Source organism: Phyllobates terribilis, unplaced genomic scaffold (genome assembly GCF_046119375.1).
Source record: "Phyllobates terribilis strain yellow unplaced genomic scaffold, ASM4611937v1 Scaffold_1__5_contigs__length_1240528914, whole genome shotgun sequence".
NCBI lineage: Eukaryota > Metazoa > Chordata > Amphibia > Anura > Dendrobatidae > Phyllobates > Phyllobates terribilis.
In genome coordinates this window covers 274,040,712-274,062,317 of record NW_027362761.1, presented here as the reverse complement: position 1 = coordinate 274,062,317, position 21,606 = coordinate 274,040,712, and the positions used below count along the sequence as shown (strand labels likewise).

Below are 21,606 nucleotides of genomic sequence, written 5' to 3'. Positions count from 1 at the left end.
CAGGGAAGGGGCCATGGATACTGGCCCCTTCTGAGGCTAATAACATCAGCTCTCAGCCACCCCAGAAATGGGGCATCAATAAGATGCGCCCAAGCTGGCGCTTAGCATCGCTCTTCCCACTTGCCCTGATGCAGTGGCAAGTGGGGTAATAGGGTTGGAGTTCATGTCAGCTTTGTATTGGCAGCTGACATGAAGCCCAGGTTAGTAATGAAGAGGCATCTATAAGACACCCCTATTACTAACCCCATAGTAAAAGTTTGCAAATAAACACACGGCTTGAAAAAAATCCTTTATTTGAAATGAAAGTCCACACTGTTTTAATTATTTATTTAAAAATAAAAAGCACAGTATACTCGCCTAATGCCCTGAAGCCATTGACCCCTACAAAACCACAAAAATAAAAAATAACCATATCCCTCAACTGTGCGACATGATGAAATAATTCAGTGTCCCATGGCGACTGGATCATTTGTAGAGCAGTCAAATCAGCAGTCACTGACTGCTCTACATGAAAGCAGGCTGACTCTGATACAGGAGTGTAATCACTCCTGTGTCAGTACATAGCGCTGAGCTACAGTGAGAGAGGTCACACGAGTTCATCAGCTGATGAACTCCGGTCATCTCACTTAGTGCACCACCGCTGCGTGAGAAAATTCTCACGCAGCGGTGGTGCACTAAGTGAGATCACCGGAGTTCATTAGCTGATGAACTCGTGTTACCTCTCTCACGGCAGCTGAGCGCTATACACTGTGGCAGGAGTGATCAGTCTCCTGTCAGTGTATTGCCGGCTGCCGGATAGAGCAGTCACATCTCCTGATGTGACTGTTTTATAAATGATCTGATCACCATGGGACAATCTGGATTGCTGGGGTTACAGCGGATACGTGAGGGTTATGGTGGTTTATTATTTTTGATTTTTTACAGGTGACATGGGCATCGGGGATTAGGTGTAGGTGAGTATAACTGTGCTTTTTATTTTTATTTTAATATTTATTTATTAATTTAAACTTTTTTTTACTTTGAGCACAGGCGCCGACTGATGAGACTACTTCTCCCATCTAGCGGCGCCTGCTCTCGCTGTTAACAGTGACAGCAGGCGTCGGCTGATGGGAGTAGTAGTCTCATGAGCCGGCGCCTGTGACCCATGGAAGTTTTTTACCGTAGGTCACAGTGACAGCTGCGGGATCACGCTAACGTCTGATAGCGTGATCCCACAGTGCTGTGACTGACTGAAACTGTTACCACCGATCAGAGCCCCTATTTCCCGCGCTGTCATGTGCGTGACCGTGCGGGAAACCAGGGATGTTTGGGTCCCCCATTCATATGAATGGGGTCTGGGTTTGGGTTCAGGTACTGTTCTGGAACCCGAGCCTGAACTTTTAATAGCTTTTCGGCAGACATGTTGAACCTGAACATCCAGGGGTTCTCCCATCTCTACTTATGATGCAACTCCTCTGTCAATTGTTTCTTCATTCTGCAGCCCATCCTGACATGTGACTAGGATGGGCTGTCCATTAAATTACTTGACTGAGGCTATTTTATTGTACTCTTGATGAACCCCTTTAAGATAGAAATAGACGATAATTACTTCTGCCTACAAAAGGACCTCTTTAAAATACACTACTCAACGTTGAAATTGCAATAACAATTATGAAAATCACAAATAAGATAGACATGGTAACATGAAAAAATGGAAACAAAATGTATCAAAACATTCTGAATTGTTCAGTATTGGATATGAGCTTCACCTTCACCCCAATGCAGAGCCAGTGTCAGTCAGTGCTGGGGGTGCGGTGACAGCCGCTGCTGTGAGGGCTAACTGAACTAGCGCCGGCGCTGCCAAGGGAAATGAAATTAAATTTCTCCCCGCAATGTGTGGCTAAGTGTGTGTGCAGAACAGGTTAATGCTATTAACTTGCACCCCATGTCTGCAGATTAATAGCATTTTTTTCTGGTGCCAGGTTCCCTTTAAGGGGTTAACAAAATATTTTTGGTGGTTTAGATAGTATTATCTTTGCTGGTAGAAGGCAGTGTGAAGTGGAATCTGCTCATTGATAAAGTAGACTATCCAGTGAAAAGACTGACTTTTCCATTTTCTAGGAATCTGATTTCCTCATGGACACTAGGACTCAGTAAAAACTACATGTGTGAAGATATAATAAAATTAAAATTTGTGTGTTAGGGCGCAATATAAAAATGACATGGTCTCCTTACTATCCTAGGTGAACTCCCATTATCTCTCGCTGCTTGCACCAATCAGCCTGACATTGTGCACTACCTGACAGAGAATGCTCATAAGAAAGCCGATATGCGCCGTCAAGACTCAAGGGGCAATACTGTCCTACACGCTTTGGTTGCCATCGCAGATAATACAAGGGAGAATACTAAATTTGTTACAAAAATGTATGATCTTCTGGTCATAAAGTGTGCCAAACTTTATCCTGACTGTAGCCTAGAGGCTATAATGAACAATGATGGCATGTCTCCCCTTATGATGGCAGCAAAAATAGGTAAAATAGGGGTGAGTGTTTAACATTTTATTTTGTTTTACATAATTTCTAAAAAAAAAAGTTGTGTCTTAACGTTTAATGATATTTTAATATTCTTGCAGTATAAGGTTCAGCTCCATGCTGCGCCACTGCATGTTGCCATGTAGTACTTGTATGTATTGTGTGTGTGTGTGTGTGTGTGTGTGTGTGTGTGTGTGTGTGTGTGTATATATGTATGTATATGTATATATATATATATATATATATATATATATATATATATATATATATATATATATATATATATATATATAATATACATACACATTTGTCTGTGTGTACATTGGTGTGAAAAAGCGTTTGCCCCCTTCCTGATTTCTTATTATTTTACATGTTTGTCACACTTAAATGTTTCAGATCACAAAACAAATTTAAATATTAGACAAAGATAACACAAGTAAACACAAAATACAGTTTTTAAATGAAGATCTTTTTTTATTAAAGGGAATCTGTCACCACTTTGGAGTTATCAGACCTCTACTATGGGCATACAGCATATAGAAAAGTAAATCTATACATACCTGTATGGCCCATAGTAGAGGTTTGATTGCAGAGAAAAGCACTTTAATCAATTCTATTTTGTACAGACTTGAGGTCCGGGGGACGCCAAGCAATCTCCGCCTATGTGCTTATTATTCCCCCAAATCCCCGCCTATATGCTTAATTATCATATTCCCCCCTTCCCTGCACGTAACAGGGCCCTGTGACAGGCCCTGTGACGTGCACTGTGCTCCCTGACTTCCCGGGCATGCGCAAAGCGCCGCTCACATAGAGAGTGCTTTGCTTCATCCCGACCCCCGACCGTCTGCCTGTGCACTGCTCCGCAGGTTTCTATTGTGCAGGCATCGGGGAGTCATTTTCACTTCCCGGCACCTGCGCAATAGAAACCTGCAGCGCAGTGCACAGGCAGACAGTCGGGGGTCGGGATGAAGCAAAGTGCACGTCACAGGGCCTGTCACAGGGCCCTGTGATGTGCAGGGGAGGGGGGAATATGATAATTAAGCATATAGGCGGGGATTTGGGGGAATAATAAGCACATAGGCGGGGATTGCTTGTGGTCCCCCGACCGCAAGCCTGTACAAAATAGAATAGATTAAAGCGCTTTTCTCTGAAATCAAACCTCTACTATGGGCCATACAGGTATGTATAGATTTACTTTTCTATACCCTGTATGGCCATAGTAGAGGTCTGATAACTCCAAAGTGGTGACAGATTCCCTTTAAGGGAAAAAGAAATCCAAACCTACAGGACCCTGTGTGAAAAAGTGATTACCCCCCACCTTAAAACATAATTTTAGTGTGGTTTATCACATCTTTGGGAAGCTGAGGCAATTTCCCTAGCCACACAAAGGCCTGATTACTGCCACGCCTGTTCTCAATCAAGAAATCACTTTAATAGGACCTGCCTGACAAAGTGAAGTAGAGCAAAAGATCCTCAAAAGCTAGACATCATGCTGCGATCCAAAGAAATTCAGGAACAAATGAGAAACAAAGTAATTGAGATCTATCAGTCTGGAAAAGGGTATAAAGCCATTTCTAAAGCTTTGGGACTCCAGCGAACCACAGTGAGAGCCATTATCCATAAGTGGTGAACCTTCTCAGGAGTGGCTGGCTGACCAAAATTACCCTAAGAGCGCAGTGACGACTCATCCAAGAGGTCACAAAAGATCCCACAACAACATCCAAAGAACTGCAGGCCTCACTTGCATCAGTTAAGGTCAGTGTTCATGACTCCACCATAGGAAAGAGACTGAGCAAAAATGGCATGCATGGCAAAGTTCCAAGACGAAAACCACTGCTAAGCAAAAAGAACATAAAGGCTCATCTCAGTTTTGCCAGAAAACATCTTGATGATCGCCAACAGTTTTGGGATAATACTCTGTGGACTGACGAGACAAAAGTTTAACTTTTTGGAAGATGTATGTCCAATTACATCTTGCGTACAAGTAACACAGCATTTCAGAAAAGGAACATCATACCAACAGTATAATATGGTGGTGGTAGTGTGATGGTCTGGGGCTGTTTTGCTGTTTCAGGACCTGGAAGACTTGCTGTGGTAATTGGAACCATGAATTCTGCTGTCTAACAAAAAATCCTGAAGGTGAATGTCCGGCCATCTGTTCGTTACCTCAGGCTAAAGTGCACTTGGGTTATGCAGCAGGACAATGATCCAAAACACACCAGCAAGTTCACCTCTGAATGGCTTAAGAAAAACAAAATTAAGACCCTGGAGTGACCTAGTCAAAGTCCTGACCTTAATCCGATTGAAATGCTGTGGTATGACATTAAATAATAATAATATATATTTTTTTTCATATACCGCTAACATATTCCGCAGCGCTTTACATACATTATCATCACTCTCCCCATTGGGGCTCACAATCTACATTCCCTATCAGTATGTCTTTGGAGTGTGGGAGGAAACCGGAGAACCTGGAGGAAACCCACGCAAACACGGGGAGAACATACAAACTCCTTGCAGATGTTGTCCTTGGTGGGATTTGAACCCAGCACCCCAGCGCTGCAAGGCTGCAGTGCTTACCACTGAGCCACCATGCTGCCCTTAAAAAGGCGGTTCATGCTCGGAAACCCTCCAATGTGGCCGTATTACAACAATTTTGCAAAGATGAGTGAACCAAAAATTCTCCAGAGCATTGTAAAAGTCTCATTGCCAGTTATCGCAAACACTTGATTGCAGTTGTTGCTGCTAAGGGTGGCCCAACCAGTTATTGGGTTTAGGGGGCAATCACTTTTTCACACAGGTCCCTGTAGGTTTGGATTTCTTTTTCCCTTAATAATAAAGACCTTCTTAATAATAATAAAGACCTTCATTTAAAAACTGCATTTTGTGTTGACTTGTGTTATCTTTTTGTTTTGTGATCTAAAACATTTAAATGTGACAAACATGCAAAAGAATAAGAAATCAGGAAGGGGGCAAACAGTTTTTCATACCACTGTCTGTGTGTGTTTATATATGTGTGTGTGTGTTATTTATTTTTATATATTATACAGTGTGTATGTGTGTATATGTATACAGTTAGGTCCATATATATTTGGACAGAGACAACATTTTTCTAATTTTGGTTCTAGACATTACCACAATGAATTTTAAACAAAACAATTCAGATGCAGTTGAAGTTCAGACTTTCAGCTTTCATTTGAGGGTATCCACATTAAAATTGGATGAAGGGTTTAGGAGTTTCTGCTCCTTAACATGTGCCACCCTGTTTTTAAAGGGACCAAAAGTAATTGGACAGATTAAATAATTGTAAATAAAATGTTCATTTCTAGTACTTGGTTGAAAACCCTTTGTTGGCAATGACTGCCTGAAGTCTTGAACTCATGGACATCACCAGACGCTGTGTTTCCTCCTTTTTGATGCTCTGCAGGCCTTCACTGCGGTGGTTTTCAGTTGCTGTTTGTTTGTGGGCCTTTCTGTATGAAGTTTAGTCTTTAACAAGTGAAATGCATGCTCAACTGGGTTGAGATCAGGTGACTGACTTGGCCATTCAAGAATATTCCACTTCTTTGCTTTATTAAACTCCTGGGTTGCTTTGGCTTTATGTTTTGGGTCATTGTCCATCTGTAGTATGAAACGACAGTTTGGCTGCATTTGGCTGGATCTGAGCACACAGTATGGCTCTAAATACATCAGAATTCATTCGGCTGCTTCTGTCCTGTGTCACATCATCAATAAACACTAGTGACCCAGTGCCACTGGCAGCCATGCATGCTCAAGCCATCACACTGCCTCCGCCGTGTTTTACAGATGATGTGGTATGCTTTGGATCATGAGCTGTACCACGCTTTTGCCATACTTTTCTCTTTCCATCATTCTGGTAGAGGTTGATCTTGGTTTCATCTGTCCAAAGAATGTTCTTCCAGAATTGTGCTGGCTTTTTTAGATGTTTTTTAGCAAAGTCCAGTCTAGCCTTTTTCTTCTTGATGCTTATGAGTGGCTTGCACTGTGCAGTGAACCCTCTGTATTTACTTTCATGCAGTCTTCTCTTTATGGTAGATTTGGATATTGATACGCCTACCTCCTGGAGAGTGTTGTTCACTTGGTTGGCTGTCGTGAAAGGGTTTCTCTTCACCATGGAGATTATTCTGCGATCATCCACCACTGTTGTCTTCCGTGTTCGCCCAGGTCTTTTTGCATTGATGAGTTCACCAGTGCTTTCTTTCTTTCCCAGAATGTACCAAACTGTAGATTTTGCCACTCCTAATATTGTAGCAATTTCTCGGATGGGTTTTTTCTGTTTTTTGCAGCTTAAGGATGGCTTGTTTCACCTGCATGGAGAGCTCCTTTGACCGCATGTTTACTTTTCAGCAAAACCTTCCAAATGCAAGCACCACACCTCAAATCAACTCCAGGCCTTTTATCTGCTTAATTGAGAATGACATAATGAAGGGATTGCCCACACCTGTCCATGAAATAGCCTTGGAGTCAATTGTCCTATTACTTTTGGTCCCTTTAAAAACAGGGTGGCACATGTTAAGGAGCTGAAACTCCTAAACCCTTCATCCAATTTTAATGTGGATACCCTCAAATGAAAGCTGAAAGTCTGAACTTCAACTGCATCTGAATTGTTTTGTTTAAAATTCATTGTGGTAATGTCTAGAACCAAAATTAGAAAAATGTTGTCTCTGTCCAAGTATTTATGGACCTAACTGTATATGTATGTGTATGTATGTGTGTGTATGTGTATATATATATATATAATCAGTACAGACCAAAAGTTTGGACACACCTCATTTAAAGATTTTTCTGTATTTTCATGACTATGAAAATTGTACATTCACGCTGAAGGCATCAAAACTATGAATTAACACATGTGGAATTATATACTTAACAAAAAAGTGTGAAACAACTAAAAATATGTCTTATATCCTAGGTTCTTCAAAGTAGCCACCTTTTGCTTTGATGACTGCTTTGCACACTCTTGGCATTCTCTTGATGAGCTTCAAGAGGTAGTCACCGGAAATGGTCTTCCAACAATCTTGAAGGAGTTCCCAGAGATGCTTAGCACTTGTTGGCCCCTTTGCCTTCACTCTGCGGTCCAGCTCACCCCAAACCATCTTGATTAGGTTCAGGTCTGGTGACTGTGGAGGCAAGGTCATCTGGCGTAGCACCCCATCACTCTCCCTCTTGGTCAAATAGCCCTTACACAGCCTGGAGGTGTGTTTGGGGTCATTGTCCTGTTGAAAAATAAATGATGGTCCAACTAAACGCCAACCGGATGGAATAGCATGCCGCTGCAAGATGCTGTTGTAGCCATGCTGGTTCAGTATGCCTTCAATTTTGAATAAATCCCCAACAGTGTCACCAGCAAAGCAGCCCCACACCATCACATCTCCTCCTCCATGCTTCACGGTGGGAACCAGGCATGTAGAGTCCATCCGTTCACCTTTTCTGTGTCACACAAAGACACAGTGGTTGGAACCAAAGATCTCAAATTTGGACTCATCAGACCAAAGCACATCTTTCCACTGGTCTAATGTCCATTCCTTGTGTTCTTTAGCCCAAACAAGTCTCTTCTGCTTGTTGCCTGTCCTTAGCAGTGGTTTCCTAGCAGCTATTTTACCATGAAGGCCTGCTGCATAAAGTCTCCTCTTAACAGTTATTGTAGAGATGTGTCTGCTGCTAGAACTCTGTGTGGCATTGACCTGGTCTCTAATCTGAGCTGCTGTTAACCTGCGATTTCTGAGGCTGGTGACTCGGATACATTTATCCTCAGAAGCAGAGGTGACTCTTGGTCTTCCTTTCCTGGGGTGGTCCTCATGTGAGCCAGTTTCTTTGTAGCGCTTGTTGGTTTTTGCAACTGCACTTGGGGACACTTTCAAAGTTTGCCCAATTTTTCGCACTGACTGACCTTCATTTCTTAAAGTAATGATGGCCACTCGTTTTTCTTTACTTAGCTGCTTTTTTCTTGCCATAATACAAATTCTAACAGTCTATTCAGTAGGACTATCAGCTGTGTATCCACCAGACTTCTGCACAACACAACTGATGGTCCCAACCCCATTTACAAGGCAAGAAATCCCACTTATTAAACTTGACAGGGCACACCTGTGAAGTGAAAACCATTTCCGGTGACTACCTCTTGAAGCTCATCAAGAGAATGCCAAGAGTGTGCAAAGCAGTCATCAAAGCAAAAGGTGGCTACTTTGAAGAACCTAGGATATAAGACATATTTTTAGTTGTTTCACACTTTTTTGTTAAGTATATAATTCCACATGTGTTAATTCATAGTTTTGATGCCTTCAGCGTGAATGTACAATTTTCATAGTCATGAAAATACAGAAAAATCTTTAAATGAGAAGGTGTGTCCAAACTTTTGGTCTGTACTGTGTGTGTGTATATATATATAATACATACACACACGTATCTCTCACATTTTCTTCATTCTCTTATGGATCAATGTTCAAAAATCTGGCTCATCAACGTGTTAGCATGCTAGTGTGTACAGTACATGCTCTGTTTTACCTATCTGATAAAATGAATGCAACGCTTTGTTTTTACTTTGGGATTATACTGCTCTCTTGTGTTTTGTGCTGGGAATTACACTTCATTCTACAATATTAACTTTTTTTTTTTCCTTAGTGCATGCATATAATTTTTATATCACTTGAGGTTTAAGTCTAAGGTTTACAATATTTTTTTAAGCAGTTTGACATTAACAGCATTTAAGATAACCTTTTGTCTAGTTAATCTTCGTCTTCATCCATTAAATAGGTCATGAAGATCTGTCTTTTGTATTTAAGTTCTTAAAATTTTGTTGCTATCAATATCTTGTCATTTGTAGTAATAATAACTAAAATGTAAACATTCTTCTGTTTTTAGATTTTTCAGCATATTATCCGGCTAGAGATAAAAGATGAAGAAGCCAGGCACTTGTCTCGTAAATTCCGGGATTGGGCTTATGGACCTGTTTACTCGTCCCTGTACGACTTGTCATCCTTAGATACATGTGGTGAAGAGGTCTCAGTACTTGAAATCCTGGTGTATAATAGCAAGGTCGAGGTGAGAGCAGAACTGAAACATTAGACTATTTAAGTTAGTTTTCTGAAAATCCAATATCTCAATGCAACACTATATTGAAAAGCCATTCTGTGCATATACATTCATAGCGAAGCTGGTTTCTGAATTGTGATAACCCTCACTTAAAATGAGGTACTAAGGTTACCTGGAGCCCTATGACCAACTATGGAGTGGAGAGCTGTTAGATCTGTTCACATTGTGCTATTATGCCTCTAGGGCAGGGGTCTCAAACTCTGCTGGGTATATGGCTGCACATATAAAAAAATTTAATCTGATGGGCCGCATTCCTTGAAGGATGAGATGGCATTTTTTTTCGTATACAACTTTTTGATAGTTTTTTTTTTAATGCCATTCATCCTATGTGTTATGGTACAATTTTATAGCTGTTCACCTTGTAGTAATGACCCCATCCTGGTCACCTTGTTGTAGCAATGACCCCATCCTGGTCACCTTGTTGTAGCAATGACCCCATCCTGGTCACCTTGTTGTAGCAATGTCCCCATCCTGGTCACCTTGTTGTAGCAATGTCCCCATCCTAGTCACCTTGTTGTAGCAATGACCCCATCCTGGTCACTTTGTTGTAGCAATGACCCCACCCTGGTCACTTTGTTGTAGTAATGTCCCCATCCTGTTCACCTTGTAGCAATGTCCCATCTTGGTCACCTTGTTGTAGCAATGACCCAATTCTGGTCACCTTCATGTAGCAATGTCCCCATCTTGGTCACCTTGTTGTAGCAATGTCCCCATCTTGGTCACCTTGTTGTAGTAATGTCCCCATCCTGGTCACCTTGTTGTAGCAACGTCCCCACCTTGATCACCTTGTTGTAGCAATGTCCCCATCTTGGTCACCTTGTTGTAGTAATGTCCCCATCCTGGTCACCTTGTTGTAGCAATGTCCCCATCCTGGTCACCTTCTCTTAGCAAATGTCCCCAATGTTGCTGCTCTTCACTTACACAAAAAGACAATCCTTCTCAGCTGACTTCGCTCCCTCGGCGAACAGCGACTTCTTCCTCCTGCACAGCCGGGACAGCGCATGGCATTGACGTCATACACTGACGTCATACACTGCCCGCACCTCTGATTGGCTGGTATTGGTATTGCGGTGCAGAGAGATGGTCCCTACCCTGCAATACATTTCAATTGAATGTGCGTCCAAAGACCCATATTCAGCTGAATTGAAGGGCTGGTGTGGCGCCCCTGAGGGTTCGACCACCACAGGGATGCTGCACTTCTTTAATGGAGTGTAGTGTTCCTCCTCTGAGGTAAGAACAGTGTGATGGTCAGGACCCAACCTTTGCAGCCAACACCACATTTCTCCACCAGAGGGGGCTAGAATGCACTAGGTGCTGCCCTCCTGGTTACAGGGAGACTGGGGAACCAAGAGTTAGGGGAACCAGTTAGTGGGTGAGGGCGGAGGACTCACATTTAAAATTTCATATTTAATAAAAAGCCATCTTTGGTTTTGGTCTTTGTGCTGTCAATTACTGAGTGGTACTGTGATCTCCCACCCTGAACGTGGATCCTGTGTGGGCCTGCATCGGATGGGGACACAGCCCTCGTACCCCGGCCTTGGGACGAGGGGCAGGTTGCAGACGAGGAATGTCTCAACCCGGTCAAAGACCATGACCAAGAAGGCCCGGAGCTTAGGAGTGTAGCTCCACAGCAAATGAATGCCGGGGAGGATGCTGACGGAGAGGTATATGCCACCTGTCCTCGCCTACCTGATATATTCAGAGGGAATCCGGCTGCAAGAGGGGTACCGGCCCCCGACCTTGCTACTCCATGTCCTGGTCGGGAAAGCCCGGTAGGCCCTGAGGATCCCACCGGGTATCGTAAGGAGCGGAGCTGCCACCCGTGCCCTTGTTCTAAGAGGAGCTCAGAGGGAAACCCGGCCTATTCGCACACACAGACAGGAGAGGATACGGTCTGTAGTTCAGGAACACTCCGTTGTAGGGTCCCGATCGAATGCTGGACTTACTCGGACGTTGTCGGACCCCCCCGTCCCTGGTGATCGCAGGACTCCGCGGGGAGCAGGGAGTCGCCTTCCTACTGCCATCTCTAATGTGAGTAAAGCCTTGGAAGTTCACCTCTATGGCCTCCGGACTGTTTATTCTGCGCTACACCGCACAACGCGGTACCCGTTCTCCTCTACTACTACCCTCTCCATCCTGTCCCTCTGCCCTGAGGCCTCGCTCCGCCTGTGGGGAGTAGTAATAACTTTGGCCGCCATCACACCATGCCTCAGCGGACTGCAGCGGCACTGGTGGCCTTCACCAGGTGCCACAGGTGGCGTAGTCGTAAATCAGCCGCTCAACCCGGATAAGCCCACACCATCCTTTTTAAATTGTGACGGCCCTGAGCACGGGTCGGGTCCTTGCCACGGCTGCACCCCATCTCTCCATCACAGGACCCGACTCCGAGTCCCCCATATCCCAGGGTAAAGAAAAGGGCTTTCGAGTAGAGGCGTCACACTGGATTCGGCTGCGATTGTCACGGGGAGCTCCCTCGCCTGCGGGCCGCATGAAATAGCCTCAGCGGCCACATGTCGCCAGTGGGCCACGTGATTGAGACATCTGCTCAAGGGGATGAGATTGAGAGTCATAGCAGCCATGGACTACTGGGTTATCATTGCAAGTGCAGAGTTTTGGTAGTCACTTGGTGCCCTGCCTAATAATAGCATGAACTCATTTGACTGCAGTTGCTAAGAATTAATACAGTTTCATCAATATTTGCACTAATATTCTCATGTTCCCAGTAATAATCACTGTAAAAAATAGATGTGCTGACCATATCTATATTTTATTTTAATTTATTTTTTATTCTGCTTCCATTTTTGTCTAGAATCTGTTATAGTTTATACGTAAGATCTCACTTTTATGTTTCTTCTGCATATAAAGATCTTGCTGCTTATTTTTTTTATACCAGAATCGCCATGAAATGTTGGCAGTGGAACCGATCAATGAACTGTTAAGGGACAAATGGAGAAAATTTGGAGCGGTCTCATTCTACATCAGTGTCGTCTCCTACCTCATTGCCATGATCATATTTACGTTAATTGCCTATTACAGACCCATGGAAGGGAAAGTAAGTGTAAATGATTAACAACCAAAAAATATTTTTATGGGCAACATTTACTTTTACAGGGTGAAGGTAGATAATCTTTTTGAGACTAGACTAATAATGCTATCAACAACACTGACAAAACCTAGCTCTATAGAAGAGATTGTGCACATGAAGTATTCATTAATCTAGCCTTTTTATTAGATCTACCAATGCATGTAAAAGTGTGGCTGAACAGACAACATTAAAAAAAACATTGAAAAAGTCCATAAAAACACATAGCTGAATTCAGGACGCACCAGGACACCCTGATATATGCTGAGGTCCAATTCCCCTCCCCTACCACTCTAAATAGAATGACACCCCCCCCCCAACATTATTGAAAAGCGCCCAGGATACCCAGTTGATGCCGATACTCATGGAGCTTCTCTACACCCCCTATCCCGCTCAGCATCCCTCCTCCTTCTTTTGCAGTTTGATTTTTTTACTTTCAGATTTATTTATTGTTTATTGGATATATGTATTCTGTACACTGGTCATTTTAGGGCGCTGTCACTCTGATTAGTCTGTAGGCCCATACGTTTGCACCCCTATACATTTGTATCTATTGTTTTTGCACTTTTCGGCACTTTTCATGATATGAAACATGTTATACAGTATATATTTCCTATTATGTTGGGGAACTTGGTATTCTATTTACTGTGGTGGTGGGAGGTTAGAACGTGGCACATATCAGGGTGCCCTGTTGGGTCCTGTATTTAGTTATATGCTTTTATGTACTTTTTAAAATGTTTTTAATATTGGCTGTTCTGCCACATTGATTATATGTAACGTAGCTAATAAAAAAGGCTGTTATTTGTGCTGTTTTTTTATCTAGCTCTGTTTTCTTAGTGGTGTTGTACGTTTTGCTTTCTATATGGGTCTGTGGCACCTACAGTGTGTCTTACATTGTGTAGATGCACCCCCTCTGTTTTTCTAGTGCTAATATCACCTTCAGTATAAAGTTGCCCCAATTAGAAATTATGTAGTTTTGCGGCCAAACAGTAGTTTTATTTCTGCAAACATTGTTTGCTCAATACTTTGACAATCTGATCATACCAACAATTAAAGAATACCTATCATTTTATTTTGTTTCTAATATCCAGTCTCTTCCCAACAACAATTGCTGCAGACTAGTGGGGTCTGGGTCCTGAGACCCCCACCAATTGCTCAAAGAACCCTTCTGCAGCATGCTGATCAGCAGGCAGAAGCCCTGGACTCCTGCATAAGTGTACAGGGACTGGAGTATGGGCTCATAGACATTTTGTTAAGCCCATACATCTTTCTGTGCATGTTCTCTAATATGATCACCTCTGTGTTCTGAGCTGACTACTGCAGAGTGTTTTTTGGAGCAATCAGGGAGTCTTAGGACCTGAACATCCACTACTCTGGTGTACTTGTTAGGAAGGGACTGGATATTAGATGAAAAATTAAACAATAGATGTTCTTTAAAGGGATTTTCCACTACTTGGACAAACACTGGAAAAAATCCCCAATTAAAAAATTAAAAGCATAAATATTTTAATGGGTATGCATTAAAAGGAAAACTATTAGGGGGTAAGTATAAGTGCTATTTTATTGGGGGCAAACATGCTGATTTAGACAAGGTTGTCCGAGTAGTGGACAACACCTTTAATGGATCTTTAGTACAGTAAGTTACGACTCAAAGAAGGCTTCAAGTTTCTGGATAAGGCTACATGTGTTTCTCGGCCATTACAGCAGTAGGCCATCTCCCACAACCTTTCTAGTAGCTAATACTTGGAAGACCTTTGACAGTGAGAAGGTGTTGTTCAGTTAAAAACTTTAAGCTTTATCAGATAAGTACCAGAACATCATCTTGATGGAAATCAGTCCAAATCTAGATCGTTCTTGTATTGTGACCTTTAGACAATGCTGATATTTTTAGGCTTTATAAATGTCACATTTAGTAGCAGTCCACAATTAATTTATATAACTTACCACTTTAGCTTAATTAGGCCAGGTGGCGCCATTGTCTGGTAACTTTATGGGTCTTGGGCGATTGTTTCCAGCAACATTTCCTACATCATTACATGACCACAAAAATGTGTGGAGGGGTCCTGGTTGACTGCTTATTTTGATAGTTATGTCTGGCTCTGGGACTGAGTGACTACCAGATGATGGAGGCACCTGGCCTAATTGAACTAAATTGGTAAGTTCTATAACTTCCTATCTAAAACCTTATTTGTATTTTTGTTTGGCTAAAAACTACTTTAAGTTCAAATCATGTCTGTGCTGTGTGGAGATTCACTCACTTGTATAGTGTGCTTTACAATTCATCAGCAATAATACAAGAAACAACAGACCGTAAATAAAGAAAGGTAGACAAGACATTGTGGAGGACAAACACGAGCACTTGTGGGTGGAAAAACTAAACTCAAGGGTAAACTGATATAAAGATGCATAAGAGACATGCAAAAGTTGACAGAGTAATAATGGTAAAAAAGGCCAGTAGAAGATAGATTTCTAGTCTAGTCTTGTGATACAAGTCTTCGGGGATATTCATTATTACTTTATCTATAGATAGTCCATTGCACAGACACTGATTTAATATTGAGTATTTTTTGACCATGCATTTTATACCCATATATGTTTTTTCCCCATTTTCCTCTGTATGATTCTCCCCATTTTTAATATCGCTTTTTTGTCATTTTTTGTATGTTCTAAATAAACTGAATTATAGTAAAAGCTAATTTTGAGTGGCTATTCATTCTCTGTAGGTTCCTATAGTACAATAGCAACTCATTTTCTAATTGATTGATCTATTTTTTTTGTAAAAACCAGGAGTCAGTGAGAAATGCAGAAGTGGTGACGTGTTTCTATCTTACTTTTCCTCTTATTGCTCCTCTACTGATTTTGGCTTACAAATACTGATATAAGATACTGAACATGTGAATGTGGCCTTAGAGCGGATCCTGCAGCAATCCATTCACAAAAAAGTTGTGCAAACACAACTTTTTTGTCCGCATGAAAAAAACTCTTTTCCACTGGATCCGTTTTTTTTTAACATTGAAGTCTGTGGAAAATGGATCCATTAAATAGCCATCCATTCCTATTTGAAAAGGGTCTGTTTTTTTGCTTACTGGAGGTAGAAAAATAAATATTTAAAATATACTACTGGACATGTGAACTTTCCAAGTAATCTTCTATTTCAAACTGATCCATCAAGTAAAAAAACAGGTCCTTTTTCAAATGGGAGAAAAATGAATGGCTATTTAATTGATCCGTTTTCCATAGACTTTAATGTTAAAAAAACAGATCTAATTGAAATTTTTTAGTTTTTTTTAGGTGGACAAAAAAGTAGTGTGTGCACAGCTCTTTTGTCAACAGATTGCTGCTGGATCCGTTCTGATGATTACTGGACATGTACCTTAGCCTAAGAGCTGTAAGTGATTCAATATTGTTGTGTTTGGTGATTGTTTTATTTTGGTGTAATAAACACATGAATTTCCTGTTGCCAGCCGCCCTATCCGTATAAGACGACAGTGGACTACCTGCGGTTGTCTGGAGAGATCATTACTTTGCTAACTGGGATATTCTTCTTTCTTTCCAATGTAAGTTCTGTTTTTTTCCATGAAACTTTTTTAATAAAATGAATAACGTTTATACCAGTTTTTCTAGTGATAACTAATGGGCACCAGCTACTCTTTAATTTTCATGCCATGTGTGCAGATTTTAGGAGAATTGTATTTCTTTTTCTTCATTCATACACGCTCATATTCACGACATCTCTATGACTGAGTTCAGTAACTCTACATTAGACAAAATTCCCCTAATCCATAATCGACCTCCCTTCTGAAAGAAGATTTTTAAGTATGTTTTTCTCTTGTCTAAATTTTGCTTTTTAAACTATATAATTTTAAAGGTGAAAGACCTCTTCACGAAGAAATGTCCGGGGGTAAATTCCTTATTCGTAGATGGATCTTTTCAGCTATTGTAGTAAGTGTTCATATTCCAAATAAAAGTAAATAATGTATTAAAGGGGAACTCCTGTAAAAGTTTGTCAATTTTAAATGGTGTTTATAGACATTTCTCATTCTTTCATACTAAGATGACCTGTAACTGTTCACTTAGTGGAAGCACCTGGTAACTCTGCCATTTATAATCCTAGAACTCAAAAGAAGAAAAACCGAGATTAGGAGCCCATGATAAGTGTGCAATATGATAATTTTATTGGTCAAGGATTACATGAAGTGGGGTGGGAAAAAGAAAACCAGATAAAACAAGCGAGCACAATTCCAAGTGACAATCACAAAGTCTTTTTCCCACCCCACTTCATGTAATCCTTGACCAATAAAATTATCATATTGCACACTTATCATGGGCTCCTAACCTCGGTTTTACTTCTTTTGAGTTCGTGTAATTTTGCCGGTTGAGTCTTGATTTCTTATCTTATGTACACGTGTTGTGGTAGTAGGGAATTTTCCTTATACAGTTATATGAAAAAGTTTGGGCACCCCTATTAATCTTAAGCTTAATGTTTTATAAAAATTGGTGTTTTTGCAACAGCTATTTCAGTTTGATATATGTAATAACTGTTGGACACAGTAATGTTTCTGCCTTGAAATGAGGTTTATTGTACTAACAGAAAATGTGCAATCTGCATTCAAACAAAATTTGACAGGTGCATAAGTATGGGCACCCTTATCATTTTCTTGTTTTAAATACTCCTACCTACTTTTTACTGACTTACTAAAGCACTTTTTTTGGTTTTGTAACCTCATTGAGCTTTGAACTTCATAGCCAGGTGTATGCAATCATGAGAAAAGCTACTTAAAGTGGCCACTTGCAAGTTGTTCTCCTGTTTGAATCTCCTCTGAAGAGTGGCATCATGGGCTCCTCAAAACAACTGTCAAATGATCTGAAAACAAAGATTATTCAACATAGTTGTTCAGGGGAAGGATACAAAAAGCTGTCTCAGAGATTTAACCTGTCAGTTTCCACTGTGAGGAACATAGTAAGGAAATGGAAGAACACAGGGACAGTTCTTGTTAAGACCAGAAGTGGCAGGCCAAGAAAAACATCAGAAAGGCAGAGAAGAAGAATGGTGAGATCAGTGAAGGACAATCCTCAGACCACCTCCAGAGAGCTGCAGCATCAACTTGATGCAGATGGTGTCACTGTGCATCGGTCAACTATACAACGCACTTTGCACAAGGAGAAGCTGTATGGGAGAGTGATGCGAAAGAAGCCGTTTCTGCAAGCACGCCACAAACAGAGTCGGCTGAAGTATGCAAAAGCACATTTGGAGAAGCCAATTTCTTTTTGGAAGAAGGTCCTGTGGACTGATGAAACCAAGATTGAGTTGTTTGGTCATACAAAAAGGCGTTATGCATGGCGGCAAAAAAACACAGCATTCCAAGAAAAACACTTGCTACCCACAGTAAAATTTGGTGGAGGTTCCATCATGCTTTGGGACTGTGTGACCAATACCGGCACCGGGAATCTTGTTAAAGTTGAGGGACGCATGGATTCCACTCAGTATCAGCAGATTCTTGACAATAATGTTCAAGAATCAGTGATAAAGTTGAAGTTACGCAGGGGATGGATCTTTCAGCAAGACAATGATCCAAAACACCGCTCCAAATCTACTCAGGCATTCATGCTGAGGAACAATTACAATGTTCTGGAATGGCCATCCCAGTCCCCAGACCTGAATATCATTGAACATCTGTGGGATCATTTGAAGAGGGCTGTCCATGCTCGGCGACCATCAAACTTAACTGAACTGGAATTGTTTTGTAAAGAGGAATGGTCAAAAATACCTTCATCCAGGATCCAGGAACTCATTAAAAGCTACAGGAAGCGACTAGAGGCTGTTATTTTTGCAAAAGGAGGATCTACGAAATATTAATGTCACTTTTCTGGTGAGGTGCCCATACTTATGCACCTGTCAAATTTTGTTTGAATGCAGATTGCACATTTTCTGTTAGTGCAATAAACCTCATTTCAAGGCAGAAACATTACTGTGTCCAACAGTTATTACATATATCAAACTGAAATAGCTGTTGCAAAAACACCAATTTTTATAAAACAATAAGCTTAAGATTAATAGGGGTGCCCAAACTTTTTCATATAACTGTATCTATGTGAATAACAGTTATTATATGCTACCTGCTTATGTATATATAAATTTTTTTTGTTTTGAGTTGTTTATATTTATAATACTAGTGTCATCTTAAATGCAGAGGTACTCTCTTGTCCCAGTGTTATGTTATCTCTGCACTTTGAATAGCAGCGCACCTACTTCACTGTAAGGCTGTGTGCCTACGATGCTTTTTTCTAAGCGTTTGCGCAGCGGCAAAAACGCTTAAAAAACGCATGGTAGAAGGCCTGCCATGTTCCCCAATGATAATCCGCATGTGCTGTGCACATGCTGCGGAAATTTCCACTGCGGGTTATCATTGCTGAAAAAAACGCAGCACTACCAATTATTTTGCGGAAGCGCTACGTTTTTGCCGCCATTGACTTGCATTGGAACGCATGGAATCCGCGTCACTGCATCTGTACATGCGGAATCCATGCGTTTCAATGTGGGGATGGTACCCGGGTGTGGAGGACAGGAGACTCTCCTCCGGACCCCGGATACCATAGAACCTGTGAAAAAAAGAATAAAATAAAAAATAAATATTATATTTACCTTCTGATGGCCCCCGGTCTCCTTGTCTTCACTTGCCGGCAACTCGCGGTGGACTGAAGGACCTACGCTGACGTCATAGTCATGTGACGGCAGGTCCTTCAGTGTAGTGTACTGCAGGCTGCTGGCAGCCAGGACGGAGCGAAGCAAGACTGCGGGGGCCATCGGAATGTAAGTATAGATTTATTTTTTTATTTTTTTACCATTCTTTTACGGTCACACTATATAAATCCATGCCGGTTGCATGGATTTATATAGTGTGACCAAGTTGTCAAGCACTTTTCCAATTGATGCTAAAATCGCTTGGTAAGCGCTTGTCAACCCGCATGCGGAAATGCATGTGAAGAACGCTTCACATCCGCATGTCCCTGGCAGGAAAAACGCATGTACAATCCGCATGCGTTTTTTCTGCCAGGGAGATGCAGAAACGCTCAGGAAAAAATCCTGAGCATTTCTGCATCGTGGGCACATAGCCTAAGGTTATGTTCACACGTTGCATTTTTGATACGTTTTTTTCTGCAGGCAAAATCTGCTCTCTTGGCAGTGTGGTAGATCGACTCACTCAGCTGCACACGGAGGTAAACACAGGAACGCTGTTGCTTTAATTTTTTTCAGTGGTTTATTAATGTAGGCATAAACCACTGTAAAGTCCATCAAATCAAACAGGCCTTTATTGGCAAAAAGGGTAAACAAAAGAACACTGCACAGTCCACAGGCCTGTGGGAATCCGTCCTTACAGGGTTAACAAATCACACAAGGTTCAGGTTAGCACAACAAGCTTTCCTGCTTTCCTCTGGAGTATGCCTCTACAGATACATTGAACAACTGATGCCTCAGCAGGCTGTATATTTAAACCCCAGACCACAACCTGAGGTGGAGATATGGTGAATGAACTCCCACCCTCCACAATGGTCATTCACAAAAACCACTCCCTTTTTAAAATGGAGGTTTAATCCCGCTCAGCAAATAACATGCTGGAGCAAACATCATGGTTTCAGTTCACGGAAGCTAATAGCCTCTGTGAAACATATCTTCCCTCTATCACCTTACCAGTGACTTTGTCACAGCAGTAAAGAAGCTGCTTCAAAAAAAGCAGGTTTTCCTGAGTTTTGGTGCATTTTTGTCACTATACGTTTGTCTCTTGTGCATGCTGATAAACTTTTTAGTGCAAAAAAAAATAACCTGATTCAACTTACTCAGGTTTTAGCACCAAAAACGCAGAAAAACCTGATACATGCATTTTTTCAGCATTTTTTCAGTGTTTTTTGAACTACCCATTGCTTTCAATGGGTGAAAAAAGATGCAAAAACGCTGAAAGAAGTGCCCTGCAGTATTTTTCAAAAAACAAAAACCAGGGTATTTAACAGAATACTGAGGACTGAAAAAAACAAGCTGTGTACATGAGATTTCTGAAATCTCATAGACTTTGCTGGCACTGTAAAACGCAGCTGAAAATTTGCATAAAAAATTTATTAAAAAAATGTTGAAAAAACGCAACGTGTGAACATAGCCTTAGGGTACAACTCTGTATAATTATATAATGCTAAAAACATAACAATATCATTCTGATGGAAGCTATTCATTCTTCTAGACTAATCTTTGTGTAGCACATAACTATGCAATGATCTTGTATGTAGGTAAAGGACTACTGTTTAAAAGGAACACAGCTTTATAATTTTATGTTTTTTGTTTCCCGTGTGTCTCCATTACTTGTATGTTCTACTAGATGATTTAGGAAATCAGAACCTTCCTTGGAGCCATAATCTCCAGTTACTTTCCAGGATTTTGTTTGTAGATCTATTTATTCATTTTCTCTTTTTCTCTTTCTCACATTTTTAATTTAATCCAGCTTCATCTATTCAGTGTTGGTTATTGTCTCTGCTGCCCTCTACTTGGCTGGTATTGAGGCTTATCTGGCCGTCATGGTGTTTGCCCTGGTTTTAGGATGGATGAATGCCCTGTACTTTACCAGAGGACTGAAACTCACGGGGACATACAGCATTATGCTTCAGAAGGTGGGTTGACATTATATATTGTTATTTTATATATAGGAAGTCTAAAAAGAAAAGTATCCTAATTTATTCATTTATATTAGTTATATAAAGCAACAAAAACCCCCACAACAACTTGTCTTGACGGCTCGTCACTTCTCTTCATGGCCTGTGGGGGGAGCACTATCGACGCACATTGAAAGTAATAGAGTGACGAGCAGGGAGCACATACTGAGCATGCCTCTGAATTGATAACCAGCATATGCTCAT

General features: G+C 41.2%; 1 protein-coding gene across 1 annotated transcript in view; it reads left to right on the top strand.

Annotated features, from left to right (window-relative positions):
* The window catches only part of TRPV4 (transient receptor potential cation channel subfamily V member 4), a 207,092-nt gene that overhangs the window by 146,186 nt on the left and 39,300 nt on the right, over positions 1-21,606 (top strand). Inside the window, exons 6-11 of the mRNA XM_073672732.1 lie at positions 2,223-2,521; positions 9,393-9,572; positions 12,517-12,675; positions 16,170-16,262; positions 16,574-16,647; positions 21,195-21,360. Of these exons, the coding sequence (XP_073528833.1) occupies positions 2,223-2,521; positions 9,393-9,572; positions 12,517-12,675; positions 16,170-16,262; positions 16,574-16,647; positions 21,195-21,360 (971 nt within the window). The remainder of the gene's footprint in view (positions 1-2,222; positions 2,522-9,392; positions 9,573-12,516; positions 12,676-16,169; positions 16,263-16,573; positions 16,648-21,194; positions 21,361-21,606) is intronic.